Genomic DNA, 22953 nt, shown 5'->3' with positions numbered 1-22953 from the left:
CTGTAGAGGTCTCTGTAGAGAGAATCTGATCTCTGCTGGTTTCATTTCTCTTATTTATAGTCGTAAATCTCCATATGAATGTGTGGGTCTTGGTTTGGAAGCGGTTTCCCACAGTCGGAACCAATCAGAGCTCAGGAGAGGAGAGAATAGAAGTCTGCCTTGCCACATGCTCACTGCTCATATTGGTATTCAGCTTGTAAGTCTCAGGGGAACAGGTGGAGAAGCTTGTGTGGGGGGCCCTAAACTCTGAATGAATGTGGGAAAGCAGTCTTCCTTTATGGGGATCTGATTTTTTCCCTGATCAAAGACGTGCTAAATTCTGAGAAATCAGTCAGATAATAGTTGCTGTGCTTCCATTGATTATTTTGGTACCTTATTTTATTTGATTTCACATTTAGCATAAGCCTTTAAGACTTCAATTCTATTAGAGTTGGATTTTTAAACTGTAATCACAGAACTACAACACTTTAGTGTGTCTTTTGTCAAATATTTGATATACAGAGATATTGAAGACAAAAAAAGGAAACACCTGTTTTATTTAATATCATAGTGGGACTTTCGGACCCATCAAACAACCTTTGAGTTTTCTATATGAACATTTGAGATGGATGTACAAGAGTTGGACAATTAGGCAGCTGCTACTTACACACGAGCCAAATCCCTCTGGGAGGTATTCTCCTCCTGGTTGGGTTGATCATACTAATCATATTAAGTCTTTGTCTCAAAACCATTCTCACACTCTAATCATCTAGATACATCTAAATTGAAATTATTTTTAAGTTTAATATTTTTATAGAATTTCAATATTGAAAGACATCAACATTTTATGTGCTGGCATGCAATAAAAAATTGCTTTCACTAATAAACAGTAAAATAAACAGTGTACAAATTTTAGAATACGTAGCAGCTTATTCTACTTTGACTGATATCTTATGAGGCAACTATCCGTCAGTTTTCTATTTAGTTTCATCTTTGGTTTCAAATTACTTGAATTCTTTAATAGCTAATAATGATAACTAACATAACTCCAAACATGCAACTTTAAAATTTGTGTGATTACCATTGAAAACATATTTGCAAAGTTTTGATTCTTGCTGTGAGATTGCAGAATTATTTGTGGAAAAAATACAAGTTTAAGCAGTGATTAAAAGCGTGTCAGAATGTTTCTTTTACGCTGCCTCTCCTCAGGTCAAAGGTCTGATTCTATTGTCCCTGAGCGACTTTGAGAGTACGTTTCCTCTGGTTTCCCACACTCCTTACTTTGACTACAGGAACAATAGAAGTGTGCCTCATCATGCATCAATTATTAACACTTTTTTGCCTCTTTTGAAAACCGGAAATGCCTTAAAGTTGATAGTTTTATTTATACTCCAACAAATGAAATCAAGAAGTTAAATATATGATAATTTGCAGCCTTTATTCATAAATATACATATTCTTACAATAGTATCAGTTATGGTAAAGTAACAGCTTCAAAGTTTCAATCTCTTAAATAGTTTTATAATATTTTAAGAATTTATTAGCTGTCATAACTTTAGTTTGAAAATCTTTTTTTTATTTTCAAGGATAATCTGAGTCACAAAGCCACAGACACTGAATTTGTTTTACTTCTTAGAATGAGTTAGTTGATTTATTTATATAATAACCATTTTTTATTGTTTAAACTTTCTTTTTATTAGTTTCTTTGATATTGATTTTCTATGTAATTTTAAATGCCATTTTCATTCATATCATTATCCTTGGTGTCAAATTTGCATGTATTTATTCCTAAAACTTCACAGCGATGTTTGGTGCAGATGTAGCAGGTGTGTCCTCTGTTTTGTGACTTGTAGATGAAATGAGCTGAATGTCTAAGTTTTTCACTCTTTTTCATTGACCAATGTGGTCAATGCACCACAAAAGCCTTTGAGAGCCATCTTTTGTGATGTATGCTGACCATGCGCCATCAGAGACTGAATCGTACGTCATCAGCCAACTGGAGGGAAACAACAGAACTGGTAGTGGCAAATAATACATAAAATTTTAAAATACACTCAAACATCAGGAGTGAGAATTTTATCATCTAGACTTAATTGACACCACTTAGCAAAGTCTTTGATTAAAAAAATCCTCTAGTTTCATTCTCTTGGTTTTTTAATAACTTCTTTTTTAGTGGCATGAATTTGTTAAACAACTTGCAAGATTTTGCACAATGATGTCTTTGTGTTTTTGTGTTTGTTATGATGTAGAGCACTTTGAAATGCCTTGCTGCTGAAATGTTCTATACAAATAAAATTTGACTGATTGATTGATATATATTGTTTGCAAAATCCAGAAATAGTGGCGTACTTTTTTGAAACATCATTGTTTTCATGATTCTACTACTGAGCATCAACTTTATCATCACATAGGATTTAGTCTCATTCCTCCATACTATAGCCAGTGTCCCAGCAGGACAGAGGTCAGAATCGATTGTTCTTCTGGGCCTCTGAGACTCAAATATTTTTGGTTTCCCACACATCCTTTCACTAAAGGATTGATGCAAGTCTTCTTTTGTTTAAAAGATATTTGGGCATGACTTTTGTGTTAAGTTTTTGAATTCCTCCACTTCACACAGTGAAGGGATCTGGATTTATGTTGTTGTCCAAATACAAACGTCACCAAAATGCCAAACCATTTTATATATATATTAATATATATAAAATATATATTTGAATATATCTATATCATATCTATATTCAAATTATCTATATTTAAATAGTATCTATCTATATATTTATATTTAAATGGTAAATGGATAAGTATGTAGCCATGGGGGAAAAGAAGATGTATTGATATCATTAAATGATGTAAAGGAATCTAGAAGATAGATTCTGAAGTTAGTAATGACAACAAATTATGAAACGAGTGATACCTATAGATTGGAAATATGAAAAAATTAAAAAGTAATTTTTCATCAAATTTGAAGTATCAGACTGATGGAAACCACTCCAAAGTCCACACTGCGATGGAGTCCAGAGGTAGCAGGTGTGATCCCTGTTTTGTAAAGTTGGTGTGAGGAGAAAGTTTCTCCAGTTTCCCACACTCAAGTCTTTCATTGATGTGCTTGGTGCACCACAAAAGGACTTTTGTGACAGACGCTGGTCTTTGGCTCAAACAGGGAGAAAGCCTGACGTCACAAACCATCTGGAGGAAAAAAGCAGGATTGGCTGCGTCACAAACATGTTTTACAAGAACATATTAAAACAATATAAAATAGACTGTTTACAAAGACAAATTGCCCTCTTTTTTCACAATTTTTTCTCAGAAGCATTTCTTATATATCTGAAAGCTTGTATTTATACTTTAAGAAGAAATCAGAACAGATGCCGTTTTATAAAGCGTGCCAGAAACCTTTTATAAGTGTCAGCTGCAATTTGTTAAGAATGCAAATCAACTTGAACTTTGACTTTTCTCTTGGAAGTTTTCCCACTGTTTGTATTGTTGAAACTTTGGTGTATGCCAATTCAAGAGAGCTCAAATTTCAAATTAAAAGAGCATTATGGTCATTTTATTATTTTTATGCCAAAAAATCTAATCGTCTCAAGGTTCAATGTGAGAAAAAGGAGTTAACACATCTGTGAAATTGTAGGTTGGGTTTTGGTATTTTATAATAATTAAGCAGAGAACAACACTTGGTAATGTCATCTGTAGTAGTGCCTGTCCTATGTTTACTTTCCACAAAAAATAACACAATACTCAACATGTAACAGGCACATATGTGGCCAGCAACCTGTTGATTTCCCCTCAAACCTGTCAGTAAGAACACACAGCAGCAGCAGATCAAATAATTCACACTAGCACTGAAAACTAGGAGGTAAACTTAGCTGGTGAACTTGGATTAATAGATCAAAATTGCACAGTTTGAGTCAAACATATACTATTCCAAATCTACTAACATATCTACTTAATTTACTGAATTTATAGAATTGATTCATTAGCTGAGAATAATTTAAAGTGAGGAGCACATAGACAATAATAATTATACAGACATAATGTATTTGTATCAGTAATTTTTATTACAAAGAACTGTGTTTATTATTGTGCCATGTGGTTTTGATAGAGTTTATTTTGGTTTTGTTCTTTTGTTACATTTTGTACAAAACCAGTCAGAATATCAGTCACACTTTAAAGTGTGGCATTTAAAAATAGCAAGTCATCTCAAAGCATATTCAGATGATGAGTCACTGAAGGTTTGTGTGCTGAAAGGGCCTGTTTCGCTGTTCTGTGACGTGTAAGATGACAAAGACTCTTTCATTACTCTGTTGACATTCGTTCAGGCATTTCAATCTATTTTTAAGTACACATGAACTATCACCAGTATTCAAAATTAAATGAGCAATAAACAGATTTAAACAAGCAGTCTAACACCACATGACAATTTGGAAAGCATTTATCTCTTCAAGGGTCATTACTGTTATAAGGGTAAGCATTAAAGGAAGAAAATATAAAAACAGAAATGAGTTCAATTCTTTTATTTTTAATTAATAAATGTAGTCAGAATTATGTATAATTAAACATTTATTGCAACACCTTCTCACACTTCAATTACAAAATTATATTTGGGACAAAATGAAACTTAAACTTGCAAGACTTTATCAAAATCAGCATTTTGTTTCTGATTGTATTTAACAAAATTACATAATTATCTAAAAACATATCTTGAGTCAACAAATCTAATTATGTCTCTCATGATTATGATCAAAATGCATAGTAATGTGTTGTATTGCAATATCTGATTAGTGTGGCTTAGAGGATGTCAAAGCTGACATTATTCTGTTGGCAACACATTAAATTTCAGCCATCAGCAAAGATTGTGAATTTGTGAAACAATAGATGTAATTATTTTATACTTATTTATGTTTTGCCATGCCGTGTGTCTTTTTACTCTAATCAAAATCCAAATGATTATTATTTTTTTAATGTTATTTAGGTCATTTTCAAAGTTTCTTTTTGAATTTGGCAAAGTTGTTCTTTGATGTTCCAGCTACTTTGTGGTGCGTAGTTGTTTTCATAAAGAAGTTTCTCTCTGTTTCATTCACTCAACCTTTACAATGATGTGGTCAGTGCCCTTCATCCCTGCACTATAATGCACAATGAAGGAAGCAAAAACATTTAAGTGCAAATGTTTCTGATTTTATTTTGTTTAGGAGTTAAGAGAAACTGAAAGAAAAGTATGACACCTTCCACTGAGGTAACAACACTTTGATGATAAATCAGAACAACAACTTGAGGAAATCTCCAAGACATTGGAAGTGACAATTGTCTTTACGAAAGACAAGAACATTTTGTAATGTAACATTCATCTAAGTAATACATTTCTTTTTATTAAAGTCAGACATAAATCGGATCTCAGGAAAGATCATAATAGGTGAATCACAAAGTGATGTACTATGGGTTCAAAACATGAGAATTCAATATATATATATATATATATATATATATATATATATATATATATATATATATTTTAGCAAAATGCAAGTTTATAAGCAATTAAGACAGAATCACACTTCCTAGATATCCTTTTAGGCAAAAGGAGGAAAATCATATTTTCTGAAAACTCTGATTTTCACTATGGTTCAGTGTTTCCATAGGAAATGAATTTACAATGCAAGAATAAGATATATCTTGAGTGAACTCAGTACACTCTAAGATAAAATTTGGTATCTTTTAAGACAAAAGAATAACACTTTCAGATCTGACAGATCAAAGCTTTCTGAAAATATTCAGTTTCTGCTCAGTTAAACAACATTCTGAACAACAGAGGTATTAATCTTTAAATTTTAAACATTTCAGTTTCATTTATCTTTGACCAACATGATCGAAAGTACAAATTTATATCTGATAAAAGATCAATACCCAGTGACCCAATCTTTCCATAAGAAAGAAAAACCTAAAGTTCATTTAAAACATAAGTTACATTTCTTTTCAAGTCAAACTGAATGAGGATACTTTTCAATCTGACAGATCAAAATACGCTCACTTCATTTCAATGCATCTTAGTAACTTTCTGTTTACACAGAAAAAAAAATCAGGCTTTGAATTTTAATAATTCCAATGTCCTTAATATTTGACCAACATGGTTTCAAGCTTCTTGCTTCATTCTTTCTCAACATGAAAGAAATCATTCTCATTTCCAAAGGAAATATCATGTTTTGAAAAACTGATGATTCAAACAGAATCAAATTGAACAATATTCCAACAAAAATCAAAGAAATTCAGCTGAATAATATCGGACCTATATGGTCTTAGTTTGAGTAGTTTTTATTCAAATCTGTATATTTCTACAATGGCCTCCAGAGGGCGCTGTTGACTGAACTCTTGTCTTAATAGAAGCTGGTTTGGCCTGTGGCGCTCAGAACAGAGAAGTCAGTCTGTCAGGTTTTCTTCAGAGGAAGCAACTTGGAGAAATGGTTCAGTAGTCTTTTGGGAGGCTGTGGCTTCACTTTATCTTTGAACAGGAAGTGTATCTGCATCTCCAGGATGTCTGTTTTCTCCAGCTTAGAATCTGGCTACTGTTAGAGAAACTTTGGAGCCAGCTGCTCCAGGCTTTCTGTGCTGCAGAATCAAGAATACTGATTGGTAAGCATGTACATGTATGTATAATTGCTATCAACACAAACTTAAATATGAACACACTCTCTATGGATCCATATTTACCTTGTGGTTCAGAACCAGATGTGCCTGATAGCTGAGAGCTGAGAGCCATTGCTGCACTCTGAAGGTATCATGGTTGGATATCTGTGCTGTGGAGGTCTGAATCTGAATCTTCTTCAATCTCCTATTTATAGTTCCTCCATCTAGATGTGTGGGTCTTGGTCTGGAAGAAGTTTCCCACAGTCTGGACCAATCAGAGCTCAGAACTAGAGATAATAAGAAGTCTGCCCTGCCACATGGTCACTACTCATGTCAACAGGGGACAATGATTTGATCTCAGGGGAACAGGTGGACGACTGGGGGGAGTTTTTTGTTAATGTGGGAATGTTATAAAGAGTCAGTTGACTTTGTGGTGTCTCACTATTTCACACATTCATTATTCCAGCACACATGCAAAATCAAACACTGAAAAGCTTATGTCTTAGTTTTGTTGGAACATAAAACTATTTTGTACCAATTAATCAATTTATATTACTTTTTGTTTTTGTTTATATTGTTTGGTCAATCTAATCCGAAACTTTAAAACACTTTATTCAACTTCATTTGTTTGAAAATGTGCCCTACAGATCAGTTTCGACTTGATCTGTGGACTTCGTGGACTTATTGTTTAAATCAGTTATTCATCTTTATTGCAACTTCTGCTTAGATTATTCCTATTTTTGATCTAGATGTTGTATATACTGAAATGTTCTTGGTGTGAGTAGAAAGTCTCTCTCAGTTTCCCACACTCAAACCTTCTAAGACTTGGCCAGTGAACTACAAAAGGACTTTCAGTGGAGCTCTTTTGGCACATGCTGGTCATGTCTGTGACATCACAAACTATCTGGAGGGAGGTCAATTGAACTTTGACTTTCCTCCACAGTGTTTCTAAATGTTTCGTTGAATAAAAAGTTTTCCACAACTTTCCTGTTCAAGACACGTGCAACATCAAAAAATGTCACTATATTTACAAAACAGCTAACATTTCACTGAACAGTTCACCTTTAAGGTAAAAGAAACAAACACTTTCACATAGGATGAACAAACAGTACATAAGATGTGATGACTCATTAATTTTCTTAAATTAATTTAACATTAAAGAGTAAAAATTGTATGAATAACAATTTTTTTCTGTCAGAAAATGTCAAAATAATGTTAAATTTTACATATTCCCATTAAATGCTAAATAATCTAGATCTACAATCTCTAACCGACTATGATTTTTGTCAAAAGGGAATTCCAGTCTGTTGATATATGCGATGTCCACCAGAGGACGCTGTTTCCTGGCCCAATGCCTAATTGATGCTGCTCTGGATTGTGGAGGAGAGATATCAAAACATGAATGTATTCATGATCTCAAAGTGTTCAAAAATAATACATCTTGTCTCAATACTTGTCAGTGCTTCAACTGATTTAGAAATGGAGAAAAAGATTTTAAAATATATGATACTTAACTTTAAGTGCAGATAGATGTGACTAAAGGTCACCAATTAATGCTAGTTTCTTTTTAAAACCAGTTTCTATTTACATTTCATTTAAATATTATGTATTGAAAATTGTTAATGATCAGCTTTTGGAATACTTCCACTGGTATGTAGATGGCTAGGGTGAAGTGTTTTTGAGTATGGAAGGCCTACCTAATTTTTGCCTCCAAGATTCTCAATCAGCACTTTAAAATTAGTAATAGCTTCTAATATGAAAAACCCAAAACAGTGTCATACCTAATTAAAATCTCTTTATTACAATCACATGTACATAATCATATTTCAAAAAGCTTGCCGTAGTGAAAAGTACTCTTGCACAGACAGATGGAGTTGGTTTGCAGGCTGGATGGAGGAATTGTCTGATGGAGTAGAAGAAGTGTTTTTCATTCCCCAGCAGCAAGTGTCTCCGCTCCAGTGTGCTTTTAATTTCACATCACATGAGGACAGCAGCGCTATTTTCAGCCATCCGTGTCCTTGTGTAACGTAAGCAAAGAGGGTGAAGGGGGGTGGGTGGCTAGGAAAATTTCTCTCTTCGTCATCCATTATTCAGACTGCTTGAATCACAACTGAGAGAGAAAAGAACACGGGAATAAACACAGTGGATGTAAGACTCTTTACTCACTGTTCAATTAACCACCTGGGTTTTTGTTTTCCTTAACATAAATGGATAAAAATCAAATGTTAATGCAACCCAAAAATAGATACCTTACACAAAGGCTGGAAGAAGGGCGATGTTAGATGGAATGAACTCAATCCAGAAACGACAGTAAAATGACACTGTTCACTCACAATTTGCTTGTCTGGTGACTCTTTCAGGTATTTAGCAAACAGTTCCCTTCACACACACTGTGTAAAGATGTGGGAAAAACTTAAATAAATATTAGTGAAGCGGCACAATCTCACATTAAAACATTTTGAAAAGTTAAAAGCTTTAATTTAACCTTTAATTTTACCTAAAGGTAAAAAAAAACCCATGCTGAGAAATGTTAGAATTTTTTTAAGAAAACAGCACCAAAATTGTTGACATCCTTAAAAATTACCTTTGACTTCCTATTTTTCTGGAATATAAATATGAAGTGGAACACAGATTCTGTCTTAAGCCATTCTTCAAAATGGCAGATGTATGGGGATTTTTACAAGCTAGTAAATGGTTTTAAGAAAATCATTGCTTCTCCGAACATGGCAGTCACCACGTTTCTAACAATTTAGTTAAGATGTACACATTTTTACCAAGTGAGTGTGAGTGAACATGGAGCTTAGGTTATTTAAAATAAAAGCAGAAAAAAGAATCAATGGATTCTACTTGTCACTCAATTTTAGGAACAGATGACATATGAATGAATGAAAGGATGAATTGGCAGAACATTTGTGGAATAAAATATACAGTCATTTTCAATGAATTAATATATGTGTGCCAATGAGACTCATCTGTATTAAAGATCTTTTTTAGTGGTCTGATGTAATATTCTAATCTTAAATGCTGTGACATCATCATAATAAGTAACAGAAATAATTATTTAATTTAATATGACTATACATCATCATTGTTGATGGATATTTAATGTTTCCTCGCCATGGCAGATTTAGATTTATAATAAATTTTTACTTTAACAAGAATTTTTTTTTTTTTCTAATTGGAAATAGCACTGACATTTACAAAAAGAAAATAAGATGGGAAGAGTAACATTTCTGGGGAAAATATCTAGTTTTGTTTTCATTTTAGCAAGAAATGTGTATAAAAAAAACTATACCTCAAAAATCTATAACAATATGTGAAATTTTGGTCAAATTCGAACATTACAAAATCTGCCAGGGGTATGAACAATTATTAACCTAACTATAACAAAAAGATTTACCCTCACAAAAAATGTGTATCTTCTTTCTTTTACCATTATGTTTAAGTGACTGATCTTTTCAGAAAGAGATTTGTGTTGTGGCTTCTGCACAAAAGAGGTTGTGAAGTTTTCTTTGTAATGGTTATGCAACAAATAGAAAAAAGTAGCAAATATAACAGTTTCACAAAAGCAAAGACAATGAAGTGATGCAATCTAGCGTTTTGTAGCTGAAGTTGGCAGCAATAGCAATGTCAAATATAAGTTAAATTGTTTGAAATTGATCAATTTTCCAAAAAAAGAAGATAGCGTGTTATATATCTATATTCCCTGGGACATGGCTTCTGTTAGATCATGCAATCATGTCATAAATTTAGACGTCTTCCAAAATTTCGAACAAAAATAGGGCTAAAAAAAGCATTATTTTTGCCCATGTTCTCATTTCCATTACTATCATAAAATAGGTAATATCCAAAGATGGAGATAATAAATTAAAAATAAAAACATCATCAACCTCGTTTAAAACAGTCAGATGCACAAAATCTTTCAAAATCATACCTGAAAACTAGTATTTCTCTTTATATTGGACAACCTATGGAGAGCACTCTTAAGTTTTAGAAAAACAAAAATACCATCTATGAACAAGGACATATGATGTTTTAAATATTCTGATAATACAATTTTTATCTCTGTGCTGTATATACAGCCTCCACAACAAAGCTATAAGTCTACAGAATCACATGATAAACCACTGGAGGCATCAGATGGCACCATCATATCCTCAAACTCTACCCTCAGCCGCACTGTGTGACAAAATCAATATGTACATGTCATAATGACACAAAACAACAGTAAATTCAATTTCAAAAATCCATTTAAAGAGACAATAATATTTATATGTTCTCATCATAAGAAAAGTAGATGAAAATATCACTAGCTTTTAAATGACTTAACTAGCATTAAAAGGTTTAAAGATCATTAAAACCGTCCACGTTTGTTTTGAAACCATCACAAGAAAAATATTGAAATATGTCCAACACAACCACAATAAACTACGTTTTTCCTTCATAAATCACTGATAGTTTATAAAGAAAACATCAACAAACACTGTCATTCTATCTACAGTTGTTCCACTGGCCTAAGTCCCTGGTACAGAAAGGTAGGGAAAACTTTTTATATAAAAATGATGTGCAAAAAGTTTTTTTCTTCTTAGATCCCTCCCATGGAAAACACTGTAAATATCTGTATGATCTTAGCTGTTGCCACTGCGAACTCCAAAATTACTGTGCACTTGTGGTGTCTTATCACTTTGTGCATCCGTTTTGATTTAAAACAAATTTCTGCATTCGCTGAAAAGCCTACACCATTGTTACCTTGATAAAACTAACTTGAGGTATTATTGCACTTGTTCCTGAACTGCGGATGTGTCACCAGCTTGAAGTGGAATGTCTCCGGAGCTCTATCTGCAAGGCAGACACTGTGGACATCAGAACATCCTCCAATATGTAAGGTCTAACAAAGTTCTACCATCCTTTCTCAAAAACCCCTTCTCCTCAGGATTTGAGTAAACATGCATAAACAGTTTTATGCGTAGATCTGTAAACATCCTGCTGATTTCAAAATTCCTGGCAGAAAAGTAAACTAACTATTCTATGCTGCAATCATGTCTTTGAATTAACAATTTTCTATTCAAGTAGAAATATTCAAGAAAATATTAGTGGTATATAATTATTTTTCTAATTCTACCAGTCCAGTTGCAGCAATGTATTTAGTTTTAAATTGCTGGTAAAAGACGCTGGTTGCTGAAAATAGCAGGAGCGGCAAGCGACATGATAATTATAATATTAACAATTAACGCTACAGTGTAGTCCTGGTAATTATCGGAACATTTATATAAGTCCTGACAGTAGACTCTAATTAGAGATAAATAAAAACAGTGATCGGTATAACACTATTTTTACTAATGAGGGCTTTGACTCCAAATCACTTAATTAGGTTTCTTAAAGTGGGGAATATTTGCTGTCATATGCATGTACATTAGATTGAAATTAAGTAACATGAGTGCAGCATAAAGTCCTGGCCAAGCATTGCAGCATATGACTTAACAGATTAAAGTTGAGCATCAAACCTTCTACATGAAAAACTGTTGCTTAACAAGAATCCACACTCTTTCATTTTTGTTGCACAAAATCATACTGATTATTTTTAAATAAACTTACTATCTCAAAAAAGATACATTTTTCAAGGTTTTGTATGAAATCTCCAAGTTGTCATTTTCTGCTTTGCTACAGTTCATTTGTATCTTTGCCATTGATATAAAAGGAATTTGTAATTTGTTTTAAGTGCACAGACAAGAAAATACACCTAGAATAGTATTGCTTTCCAAATATCCCATGGCCTTTTAGAGGTTCAAACCCAAATATTTGTAAATGTTTGAAAAATTCAGTAAAATATACTTAGCATTGGATGTAGCATGAATCACATGGTGCAAACACACACCAGCTCATATGACCTTGCTCATTTGTTTGTCATTTCAAGCATCACGCACTGATTCACACATTTTGTCCGGAGTGCTGTACAGTGGTCGCACACCCACACGTAAAGCTATCAATTGAGGTGATGCAAAGCAATGAGAGTAAAGTTTTCCCTTTCAGACATATTTGCTAACAGAACAATACAACAATTGTGTGAAGTATCTTGCTTCCCGTCTTCCACAGAGAGATTAGAGAATGGATGTCAGTTTTATCTTTGCACTGCAAATACTGGAGTTAATGAATAAAGTCCCCTAAGATTTTACTAGCAGCTCATAATCCTCTAAAAATGTCACTGGAAAATAATATTTGGCAATCTGTGAAAACAGTCAAGCAGTGATGGTTCTTGTATTAATTGAGCCCGGGGGAAGCCTGTCGAGCTACACCTCACATAGAGTAGTATAGGTTATAGAAATCTAACAATCCTACTAATTTTGTAAAGCAAACATTCAACAAACTGTGTATCAAAGTGTTTGCATCAGGGTAGAGTAACATAGTCCAGGTTTTTTAATATTGTAAACGTTACATAAATAGTCTTTTAATTTTGCTCTCAATTGAAAGCCAGGGTTCAGACACCAACCAACATTATTATCAGCTTCTGCACTGCCCATTGACTGTACATGCAAAAATCAATATAAATCTGGTTTGATTAGAACTGACATGCTTTTTTGTTGTTAGGTGCTCCTGACCCCACACATCTCAGTGCCCAGTGCCTGTGAACCATGTCACAATTATCAAAACAGCCACTGCAGCCATACTTTTATGGGGTTATTGAGGAATATTGAAGAACAGTGGGAAAAAAACTGAATTGAGGGTGGTGGTCAGACTTTTGTTTTTTCCTGTTTTTAAAACTGTATTATAAACCCACTGATGATTCCAAACATGTCTAATTGAAGTGACGCAAGAAACCCAGGACAGCTTTATATTTTCAGTTCCATTGGTTGAAAGACACATGCTTGGAATGGACTGGAGAGACATTGGTGATTTTCTTTCACATTGTTTGTTTTCACTCCAAGTCTAAATGGCCCTTCCACCAATCCCAAACTCTCTTTCTCTATGAGCTGCCTACTTCAGCTGACATCCATGTTCTTGTCTAACTGAGAAAGACGGAACAGGCAAATTCACATAATATTATATTATTAGTTTAACATCACATACACTCAGAGGTTAAACTAGAGATTGTGTCTGTGCAGTTAGACAGTGGTGACTGTCAACAGGGAGCTTGGACACAACATCTCCTCCTGGTTGTCCAACCTGGTCCCATGAGTCAGCAGCTCCTCTACAGTTGTCCAGTCATCCAATAGCTTTCTGTTCCTCAAACGACTCAGCTTCCGTTGACTCAGCTCCAGGACAGTTTTGCATCGCCCTTCAGCAAAAGGTCCAACTCCCCTGCTTTCTATTAAGCCTCCATCTCCTATAGATGCTGCTCCCCGGCTAACAGCTTCTCGTAAAGGCCCGCCTCTGGCCAGCAGCTGTTGCTGTTTTTGCTCCCGAGCCAACAGGAAGTGTTCTCTCCTCTCTGTTCGACTCCAGTAGCGACCCAGCAGCATGTCAGTGTTGGTCTCTTCATCGGTGCTCATTCCACTCCGTTCATCTGCCAGCTGATGAGCTCGATCTCTGAGCAACTGGCTCCTTGTGACTCGTGAGGTTGTGTTAGGTCTGGAGCTTGGGTTTGGTTTTGCCTGCAGACCAGAACCAGTATTTTGACTTGGGTTTGCATTTATTTGTCTATTCTCACATTCAGCAGCAGTTCCAACTCCTGTGTGGCCTTCTAAAGTGCTGTAGAGGCCTCTACCTCCTCCACCTCCATAGGACTGACGACTGGCCGGCTTTGGCCAGGTGTCGTTGACGTCTCCAGCCTGGAGTGGGAGGACATGACTTTGGAGGTGCTGCTGTTCTCTAGCTCTGCTCCTTTCCAGCTCCAGTTGTCTTTCTCTCTCCTTTTCCTCCTGGAGCTTTGTTTCTCTTTCCCTCTCCCTCTCTCTTTCAATTTCTCTTTCCCTTTCAATCTCCTTTTCCTTTTGTAGTTGTCTCTTTTGTTCCAGCTCTCTCTCCATCTCCCTCTCTCTTTCTGCCATCGCTGGCTCAGGCATTAAGCTTCTATCTTGAGTGTGCCACCAGTCATTTTGTGTGATCTGACCACCCGAGTGGTCATAGCATCGCTCACTGGTGTTGGTGCCCCTGACATGTCCCAAAGCAGCTGGGTGTTGTTGGGGTGATAGGGCCATGCCTGTTGGGTGGGAAGCCATCACACCAGCATCTAGCTCACCTTCCTCTGGCAGGCCTGGTGGAAGGACGTTGTGTGGCGTGACACCTCCACAGTAGTGCAGTGTTGCAGCACAATAGGAAGGTGATGCTGGGTGGCTGGCCCGGCGGCGGTATTCGTGTGGAGGCGGTCGATGGTGTAAGGTTCTGCTCCTCCTCAGCATGCCTACTGAGCTCGAACCCTGGTGGTTGTACTGCTGTTGCATGGGTATTTGTGGTCTTCGATGGCTGGAGGGTGTGCTGCAGGTGGAGAGGACCGGGGCATTTATACGTGGGACTGCGGCGTGAGAGGGGTTGAAGAGAGCTCCACTGCTAGAGCTGTGGCGGTTCAGACAAGGTCGGTCAGCCTTATGGAACTGGACCGATGAAACCCTGGAAATAAAATTATTCTAGTTAACTGATGCAACTACATGTGCAACTGAAATCGTGTTTCAATACACATCATAAAAACATAACTGTTTCTTTAACTATCACCATCAACACTGAATCAGAAAGAAAAAAAATATCAATTGGAATTACTGACATTTGTATTTGTGAACTTAAAATTAATAAATGAAATTAATTTATTTTCTTTAAAATCTGAAGTTTTCATGCAGTAAGGTCTATGCAGTGTGTAACTTTTTGATGAAGTTATCACTATGTTGTGACAGTATCAGTGAAAACAACTGAGCTCCTCTGCTTTCTCAGAGTTCTCCCAGTGTTAACAAGAAATAACCAATCTGACCGAGTCTTAGTGCTGTCAATCAAACCTCCTTCTGGCTTTGATTGGTAATTTTTGGTCTGGAGTGGTGAATTTCTTCAGATAGCAATAGAAATTCAAGGAGGTGTATGACCATTTGTATGACAGTATATTATGAGACAGATTATGTGTCTTATAACATATTGTCACGACACAGTGACAATTTTAGCAAAATAAAGAAGTTTCATACTGCACCTTTAAACAACTTGGGAAAGCTTGTTGTCTGACAATAAGTTAAAAACAAGATATCTGCATCATGTTATTTCAGAATAACATGAAAGAAAATGCTTGTATTACTTTATTCAAAGTCTTAAGTTTACCTGTATTTTTTTAGTATTTAGTAGCATTACTTTGAACTCTATGACTGGAGTCAAATGTTTTGAAGCTTCTAAAAATAGTATGCTAGAATTTTGGCTAATACTATTTGAGTTCTGTCCATACATTTTCTGAGTTTTTATATGATGAACATGATGGCTTTTTGGCTTAAAGTTAAGCCAAAACAGCAACTTTCTTGTCTTAAAATCGCTTTGTAACTAAATTAGAGGCAAATGGAAATAAATTTGAATGAGCAGAATAATTCTTGATTTACAGGGTACATATTTTCAATTAATAAGATAGATTCTGCTCTATTTATTTGGAAAGCAATGCCGGTGTAAATAGAGGGGCTTGTGAATCATTACATTTGTAATGTGCACAAGTCCTTCCGGTCAGCTTCCTAATACTTATTTAAATGTAATGTTATTCTTAAACAAGGCAGCCAATTAACTAATGAATAGCAAAAGAAGGTTTTAGTGATGGACAAAATGAAGCCATGATTTTGAACACAGGTAACTGAAGGAAAGTTCTATTTTTAAAACAAACACCAATGCGCTGCAGGCAGGTTGTCCAAAAAATAACTGCATGGATGTATGAGCACAGATTTGATATGACAGAATACACAGAGCACATAAATGCATAAATCTAACATAGCACTACTGAAAAGTCATGATTATAAATGCTAAGAGAGGCGATGTTATAGTAATTTATGAAAAGTGTAATGACTTATATATAAAAACTTTTTTGTTGGTGACCAGAAAAAGAAACAAAACTTTCTATTCTTTCTTTATTTCAAATTTATAAAACAACTTTGACAGAATTGTCTTTTTTGCAGCACATAAACAGGTGTGGGGTTTTAAATCCAGGTGATTCACAATTAAAAAAACTAAATAAAATCATAATGGATAAGACTCTAATTTAGAACAATGTCAATCAATGAAATATTTTTTCCAAATTACCTGAAAAGTCCACGAGGCTGGACGTCCATGACTGGCCCACCTCCGTCCTCCATCCCATGTTGCAGGTGCTGACATGGGGGCTGCATTGTCAGGGCCTCTGGTATTGACTCAAGCAGCTCTCTGTGGCTCTTGGGGCAGCTGTCACGCCTCTCGCGTCTCTCGCATGGTTCACCCTGATGTTGCATCCTGGCGTTGTACAGACGCATCCTCTTTTCTAGGAGCCTTTGGAAGTGTCTGAACTCCCCGGTGCTAACACTGTAGAAGCCTGAATCGCTGAGCTCCGAGGAGATGAAAGACTCTGAAGACGGAGAGCCCCCACCTCCGAACCCCCCGCACCCAGCAGTGGCAAAGTTCCCATGAGGGTGACAGTCTTCCAGACCTCCCTCCTCTGTCTCCAGCCCTGAGAGATCACCCTGATGGAGGGAGCCATCTGTCCAGCCCAGACCACTGTCCAGCTCATGGTGAAGGGGCATGTAACCCAATGGCTTCTCCAAGATGAAGTCCTCATCATCAGTCTACAAGACAAGAGATGCTCATTCTAAAGGACCGTTCACAAAAAGGCAGATCAGAAGCTAAAAACAACTGCATGTTGCATATGTATTTCCTCAATACAAACTGGATGAGTGTGTGAAACAATAGGATGCTAAAAACTCATAATGATTGTTTTGTTGTTTTAGTAAAACAAAAAGGTCTCCAAACTCTAAGAACCTCTATGGACCTGGAGGACAGGGCCTGGAAACTCATGGTCTAAACAGTATTTTCCACATCTTAATGTTATATGTGAAATTGGGGAGTTGTATGTTAAGTGTCATTAGACATGCTCACAATTGTTTTGATTCTACAATTTTAGAATCAACCAATTGTGATTCTAAAATTACAATCACAATTAAAGCTTTATTGAACGTCAAATGCAGAGTTTACAGTTGGTGGTTGAAAAGGGATATTGGTTTTGGAATAGAATGGAGACTGTGAGTAGAAAACGTTACTAACAAAGGTAAGATTGTAGATACCTGGCTGTGGCAGGTTGTTGGTTCATCTGAGTCAGGATTGCAACATCCCATCAGGCAATTCTTCCTTTTTTGTCGACGTCTGGCGAGTTCAAGATCCTAAAGAATTTGTGCAGTGGAGAATTGGAAATAATTAATAGAATAAACATAAAGAGTATTTTCTAGGCCTATTTGGCTATGTAACACTTTCATACATTATTTCTAAAAAGCTATTCAAGAAATACTTACAGTATACTCTTTTTCTATGAAAACAGTGAGTAAAAAAACTAATAGCCAATGTAAAATTGTAGCTGGAAGTCCACCAAAGCTTGGGTGTATGAGGTATTGATTGAAATGACTTGAATAAATATGCGAACCATGCTATTTTTCCCTTTTGTGAATAGGTTTTAAGACCATGTCTTTCTTCCACTCATCAGTCATTTGTTACTGTGTGTTGGTCTAACAAATAAAATCCCAGTTATACACACCTTTGTGATAGTTTTGCAAGGTGCTGTAAAAGATTTCCAACATTGCTTTGATTTATTTTTATTTTATCCAAGCTGATAAAATGCAACATATGTTCACATCAATGTTTATTTCTTGGAGCTTTTTTAAATGTTCACCTCACCTGATGGTTGATTTCCACAGTGTCCCGTGGGGAGCTAGACATATAGCTGTACCGTCCTCCATCACAGTGATCTTGTGGTAGAGACAGATGGCCATAATAATGCCTGAAAAAAAAAAAAGATGAACATTTTAGCAGCTTCTGAAACAGCTTTACAATTATGTCTATTTTTTAAAATCTGTGGTTAAAGCCTATGAAATGAATCACAAAATAATCAAACAATCCTAAATAAATTTTATCGTTTATCACAATAACTTCTGGAGCAATTTATCACAGGCTTATGTGTGTACCTGTCTGGGTAGGAGGGGCTAGAGGTGTTAATTCCCGCCCCCCTCATTGGAAGAGGTAGGTTGAGGTGCTGCAGGTTGAGCGGCAGAGGTTCCCAGGCTCCCCTGTCTCCCTCATTGCCCCGCCTCCTCTGGCCCTTGATCTGCAAGGTGATGGGGCGTTGACTCGCAGCAATAATCCTCAAAGCATCCCGCTGGCTTAGGTGTGCTAGACTCCGCCCACTCATCTGATTCAAGTGAACAAGCATAGATAGGATATGATGATGAAATGTACATGACCTTATCTGGAGGATGATTTCATCATTTTGCTTCAACCAGAGACACACATGAATGAGACTCCAATTGTCACTCTTTTTAAATTCAATTTTCTATGAATTTATCATAAAATAAAATATAAATATTTTCCTCTGTCAGATAGCTTTGATAATCCTAACTTAAATACATTTGGCCAATCAACTTTTTTTAAAACAAGGTGAATCATTTTTAAACATACTTTTATATGTACTGCAGTGAAATGATTACCATATTTGGAGTGATTACTTGGCATAGATGTATTGTTATGTAGTTTTGGTAGTTACAGAAATGTGATGGTGTGTTGTCCCAAGTGGAGGAGTTTAAGTATTTCAGAATCTTGTTCACAAATGAGGGAAGAAGGGAATGAGAGATCGACAGACTGATTGGGGCAGCGTCTCCATTGAAGCGGGCGCTGTACTGACCCGTGGTGGTGGAAAGAGAACAGAGTCAAAAAGCAAAGCTCTCAATTTACCTGCCGATCTATGTTCCTACCCTCATCTATGATCATGAACTTTGGATCATGACCGAAAGAACAAGGTCACAGATAAAGCGACCAAAATGGGTTTTCTCTGTTGTGTGTCTGGGCTCTCCCTATCCTATGGAGAGGGTTAGAAACTTTGTCATCCAGGAGGGACTCAGAGTAGAGTCGCTACTACTTCATGTCGAGAGGAGCCGATTCAGGTGACTCAGGCATTTGGTCAGGATTCTGGGCATGTCCCACCGGGAGGACGTCCCGGGAAAGACCCAGGACACGTTGGAGGGATTATGTTTCTTGGCTGGCCTGGGATTACATTGGGACTCCCTTGTAGGAGCTGGGATGGATGGATGGATGATGTGTTGTAAAAAATTATTCTATCAAAAGAACTTTCAAAATTATTGTGTAGAAAGTGTTAATGTGGCAACACTGAAGAAAGAAGTGACTCCCCCGTGATTTAGCTACACGGAAAATGTCGATGAGGTTCATAACCCTTGAGGAGTCGGATTTGATTTTGCCTATAAAATCAGTTGGGAGCACTTATTGCCTTGAATCTTACTCACAATCTTGACTTAAATGAAGGAAATTTCACAAGGTTGATGTATAGGGCACAACCCACAGTTTTAATTTCTGCAACATTTAACTCTAGCAGAGTCAGAAGTCACACCATCAAAACAACAGTCATCAGTATTTGAATGTATGAGGTTGATTGAGTTAGGAAATGTATTTGGCATGTCGTTTTTATGCCCACTGTGATATTATGTCACTAAATAAATCAATAACTGTTCTCTTTAAAGTTTTCCACAGCAGCACCGCAAAGGCATTTTTTTTCTCAGTGTCTGATAAACGAGCAACGTTTGCTCTGCTCTATTTCCTCTTTATTTGAGTTATTTAAGTTACCCATCAACCATATGTCTGCCATTACCTTGAAGTGACTTTTCACTAAATACCCACTAAGCAATGACCCTGAGACCAAATATAGATTTTTTTAAACATCAGTTGAAGTTATGCAACCCTGATTTAGATTCATATTTGTATTTTAGACTGAATAAAAACTGTCTGGTTTAAAGGTAATCTAAAAATTAAAAGGACAATACTTGAGGATAAAAATGAAATGTCTGAAAATCATGGAAATATATTTGAAAGCTTGAACTGGAACTTAAAGAATCTAATTTGATTAAATTTCAATCAGTAATCTCATCTTTTTTCATCGGCGAGCTCAAAAATTAAATTAAACTCCACAATTCTAATTTCATATTAGAATATGAGAATGACAAAAATAATATCAGAGGAGAGTAAAAAACTGGATGTTGAAAATTAAGTGAATGGAAACCAATAAATGTTTCCTCAACAATAGCAGCAGTGACTGAATCTTAACTCAAGTTTTCTCTTTTTGAACTTCCAGTTCAGCAAGCAGAGATTTATGTAATAAAAATAACAGATCTTGATGCCAAGATATCATGTACAGTGTGCCAGTCTTTGTTTGAAGAAACATTTTTAAATATAATTACATAACTAGATGCTAATTTGGAGGCTCAGATAGGAATATTTGACAAGTACAGAAGTCAGAATGTAATGCTTTCTACTCACATGCAGGTTGATTGTTTTGAATAACCAATTGAGTAAACTTGAGAGAGTTATGACTAATCACATGAGTAAAACTATTCAACACAAAAACAGTGCTGCAAAAGATAATTGCCCCTATTTTGAAGGGTCAAACTCTGGAAGGTTTTAGTATTAACAGTGGTTCTGAAAAAAATGGAAAAAAAAAATAAATACAAGGGACCTGCAATAATTAGAGAATCAATTTAGGTCAGAAAATGTACAGCCAGTTGAATTATAGAATGTGCTGAAGCTATGCTACAATATCTTTGATTGCACTGCCTAAGTGGATACCAACACATCCATATATGGCTTTGCTTTTGGTACATTTTGCTCCCAAAGCCAATTAAAATTGTGGCTGCTGTATGCATCTATAACATTGTGAGAATGTTGTAGGTAAAATATCCTACATTTCTGCAATCAGCTTGTTCTGGACTCAAAGATGAAGGCCAAATAAAGCAGATAACTCTCTGAGAAACTGTGGAGAAGATGAATCCTCAATTTATCTTCCAAACCTGTATGACTTCTGTAATGCCTTCACAGAAAATACTAATTTTGGCAGTTCCCATTGAAACTATGTTTACTTGGATTTTATAACAAATTTATCCCAGGAACAACTGCATGAACAGAGTGGGGGAATGCAGCTTAACTAATGTCCAGATGCTGCTCAGTGGCATCATGGGAATCACTGAGGAATTATTCCACTTCGGTCATGGATTGTGGGAACCCAGCATCCATCGAAGCCAGTGTGCATTTTTTTGGAATGCAAGCTGCCATTTTGATGGCAGCGTTTTTTCCATCATCCTTTTTTGCTATTATCTTAATGGTTTGAACACAACACAATAATGCCAGTTTACATGTTGCAAACTGGCAAAATCATAAGGCACAACTGGGCAGCAAGATTCTGTTTCTCTGACAGATGGCTGGATTAGGGACACCTGGACAGACACACCGTGCTCATCAAACCTGACAAATATGAGTATGTCTGTAGGTCTGCAGTGAGGTGTGTTACTTCTGAAAAGCAGCATAATCCTTATTCTGCTTGCTACATATCACTGCATGCAGCTCATGGAATTAGACGCATGAACAGCATTAACTCCAGTGCATCAGAACCATGAGTCACCCTCCGCTACATTCAGCTACAGAGACACACACTCGCGTACACGCACACACAAAATGCATACAGCGTGAGCAAAAGGAGCACAAAATGGCACCTGTATGTAAAGACGGAGGATGGCAGCAGAATGAGTGGGATTCTTTGGGAGGTGTCAGTGACACAAATGAGACAAAATCTAACATAACTTTTCAAAGAAACACAACTTAACATTGTGTTTGATGGTCTCACATTCAAATGCAAAATCCTGCAGAAATCCCAATGCCTACTTTGAGTCTCATTAAATACACACATACTGACACATCCACAAGCAAAAAAACACAAGCACTAATGACTCCATTTTACGTAATTCAAATGAGAGCTAATTAAAAATATACTGCAGGATTTCTAGCAGTCAGGCAGTTTTTAATGGCTTACCGTTTGGTCACCCATCCATGGTCCAGAGAGCCAACAGCCCATCTCCACAGCAACAGAAGGCAGCTGCCGAGGGTTTTGGTCAAATCAGCGGCTCTGCTGGTTCCCTTCAGCAGATCGCCTCTTCTGCCTCCTCCTCTTCCTCCGCCTTACAATCTCTCTCTTTCTTTCTTTCTCTCTCTCTAATATCAGTGCCTTTTCCCCTGCTGTTCTATCCTCAACTTCCCCACACTTTCATCCAAACAGTACCTCTTGTTTTCCATCTATTTTTTCAACATCTCTTGCCACATCTCCTTCAAAAACTGCTTGAAATTTCAACATTCTGCACACAACCAGAGGCACAACATGCATGCATGGCAGCGCTGCAGTCATAA

The 22953-nt window shown here is 36.3% G+C and overlaps 1 protein-coding gene across 1 annotated transcript; it reads right to left on the bottom strand.

Annotated features, from left to right (window-relative positions):
• Positions 1-8377: 8377 nt before the first annotated feature.
• Positions 8378-22953, bottom strand: LOC129372814 (uncharacterized). Its single transcript, XM_055050334.1, has 6 exons — positions 22583-22953; positions 18684-18907; positions 18397-18499; positions 17793-17888; positions 16783-17297; positions 8378-15141 (listed from the first exon to the last, which is right to left on the bottom strand). The coding sequence occupies exons 1-6, from the start codon at positions 22622-22624 to the stop codon at positions 13698-13700; spliced, it is 2424 nt and encodes an 807-aa protein (XP_054906309.1). The 5' UTR covers positions 22625-22953; the 3' UTR covers positions 8378-13697.

This window comes from Poeciliopsis prolifica, unplaced genomic scaffold (assembly GCF_027474105.1).
Source record: "Poeciliopsis prolifica strain line A6 unplaced genomic scaffold, Auburn_PproV2 SCAFFOLD030, whole genome shotgun sequence".
NCBI classification, from domain to species: Eukaryota; Metazoa; Chordata; class Actinopteri; order Cyprinodontiformes; family Poeciliidae; genus Poeciliopsis; species Poeciliopsis prolifica.
Note: the sequence above shows the minus strand (reverse complement) of the source record. Positions and strands in the feature narration are given on the sequence as shown.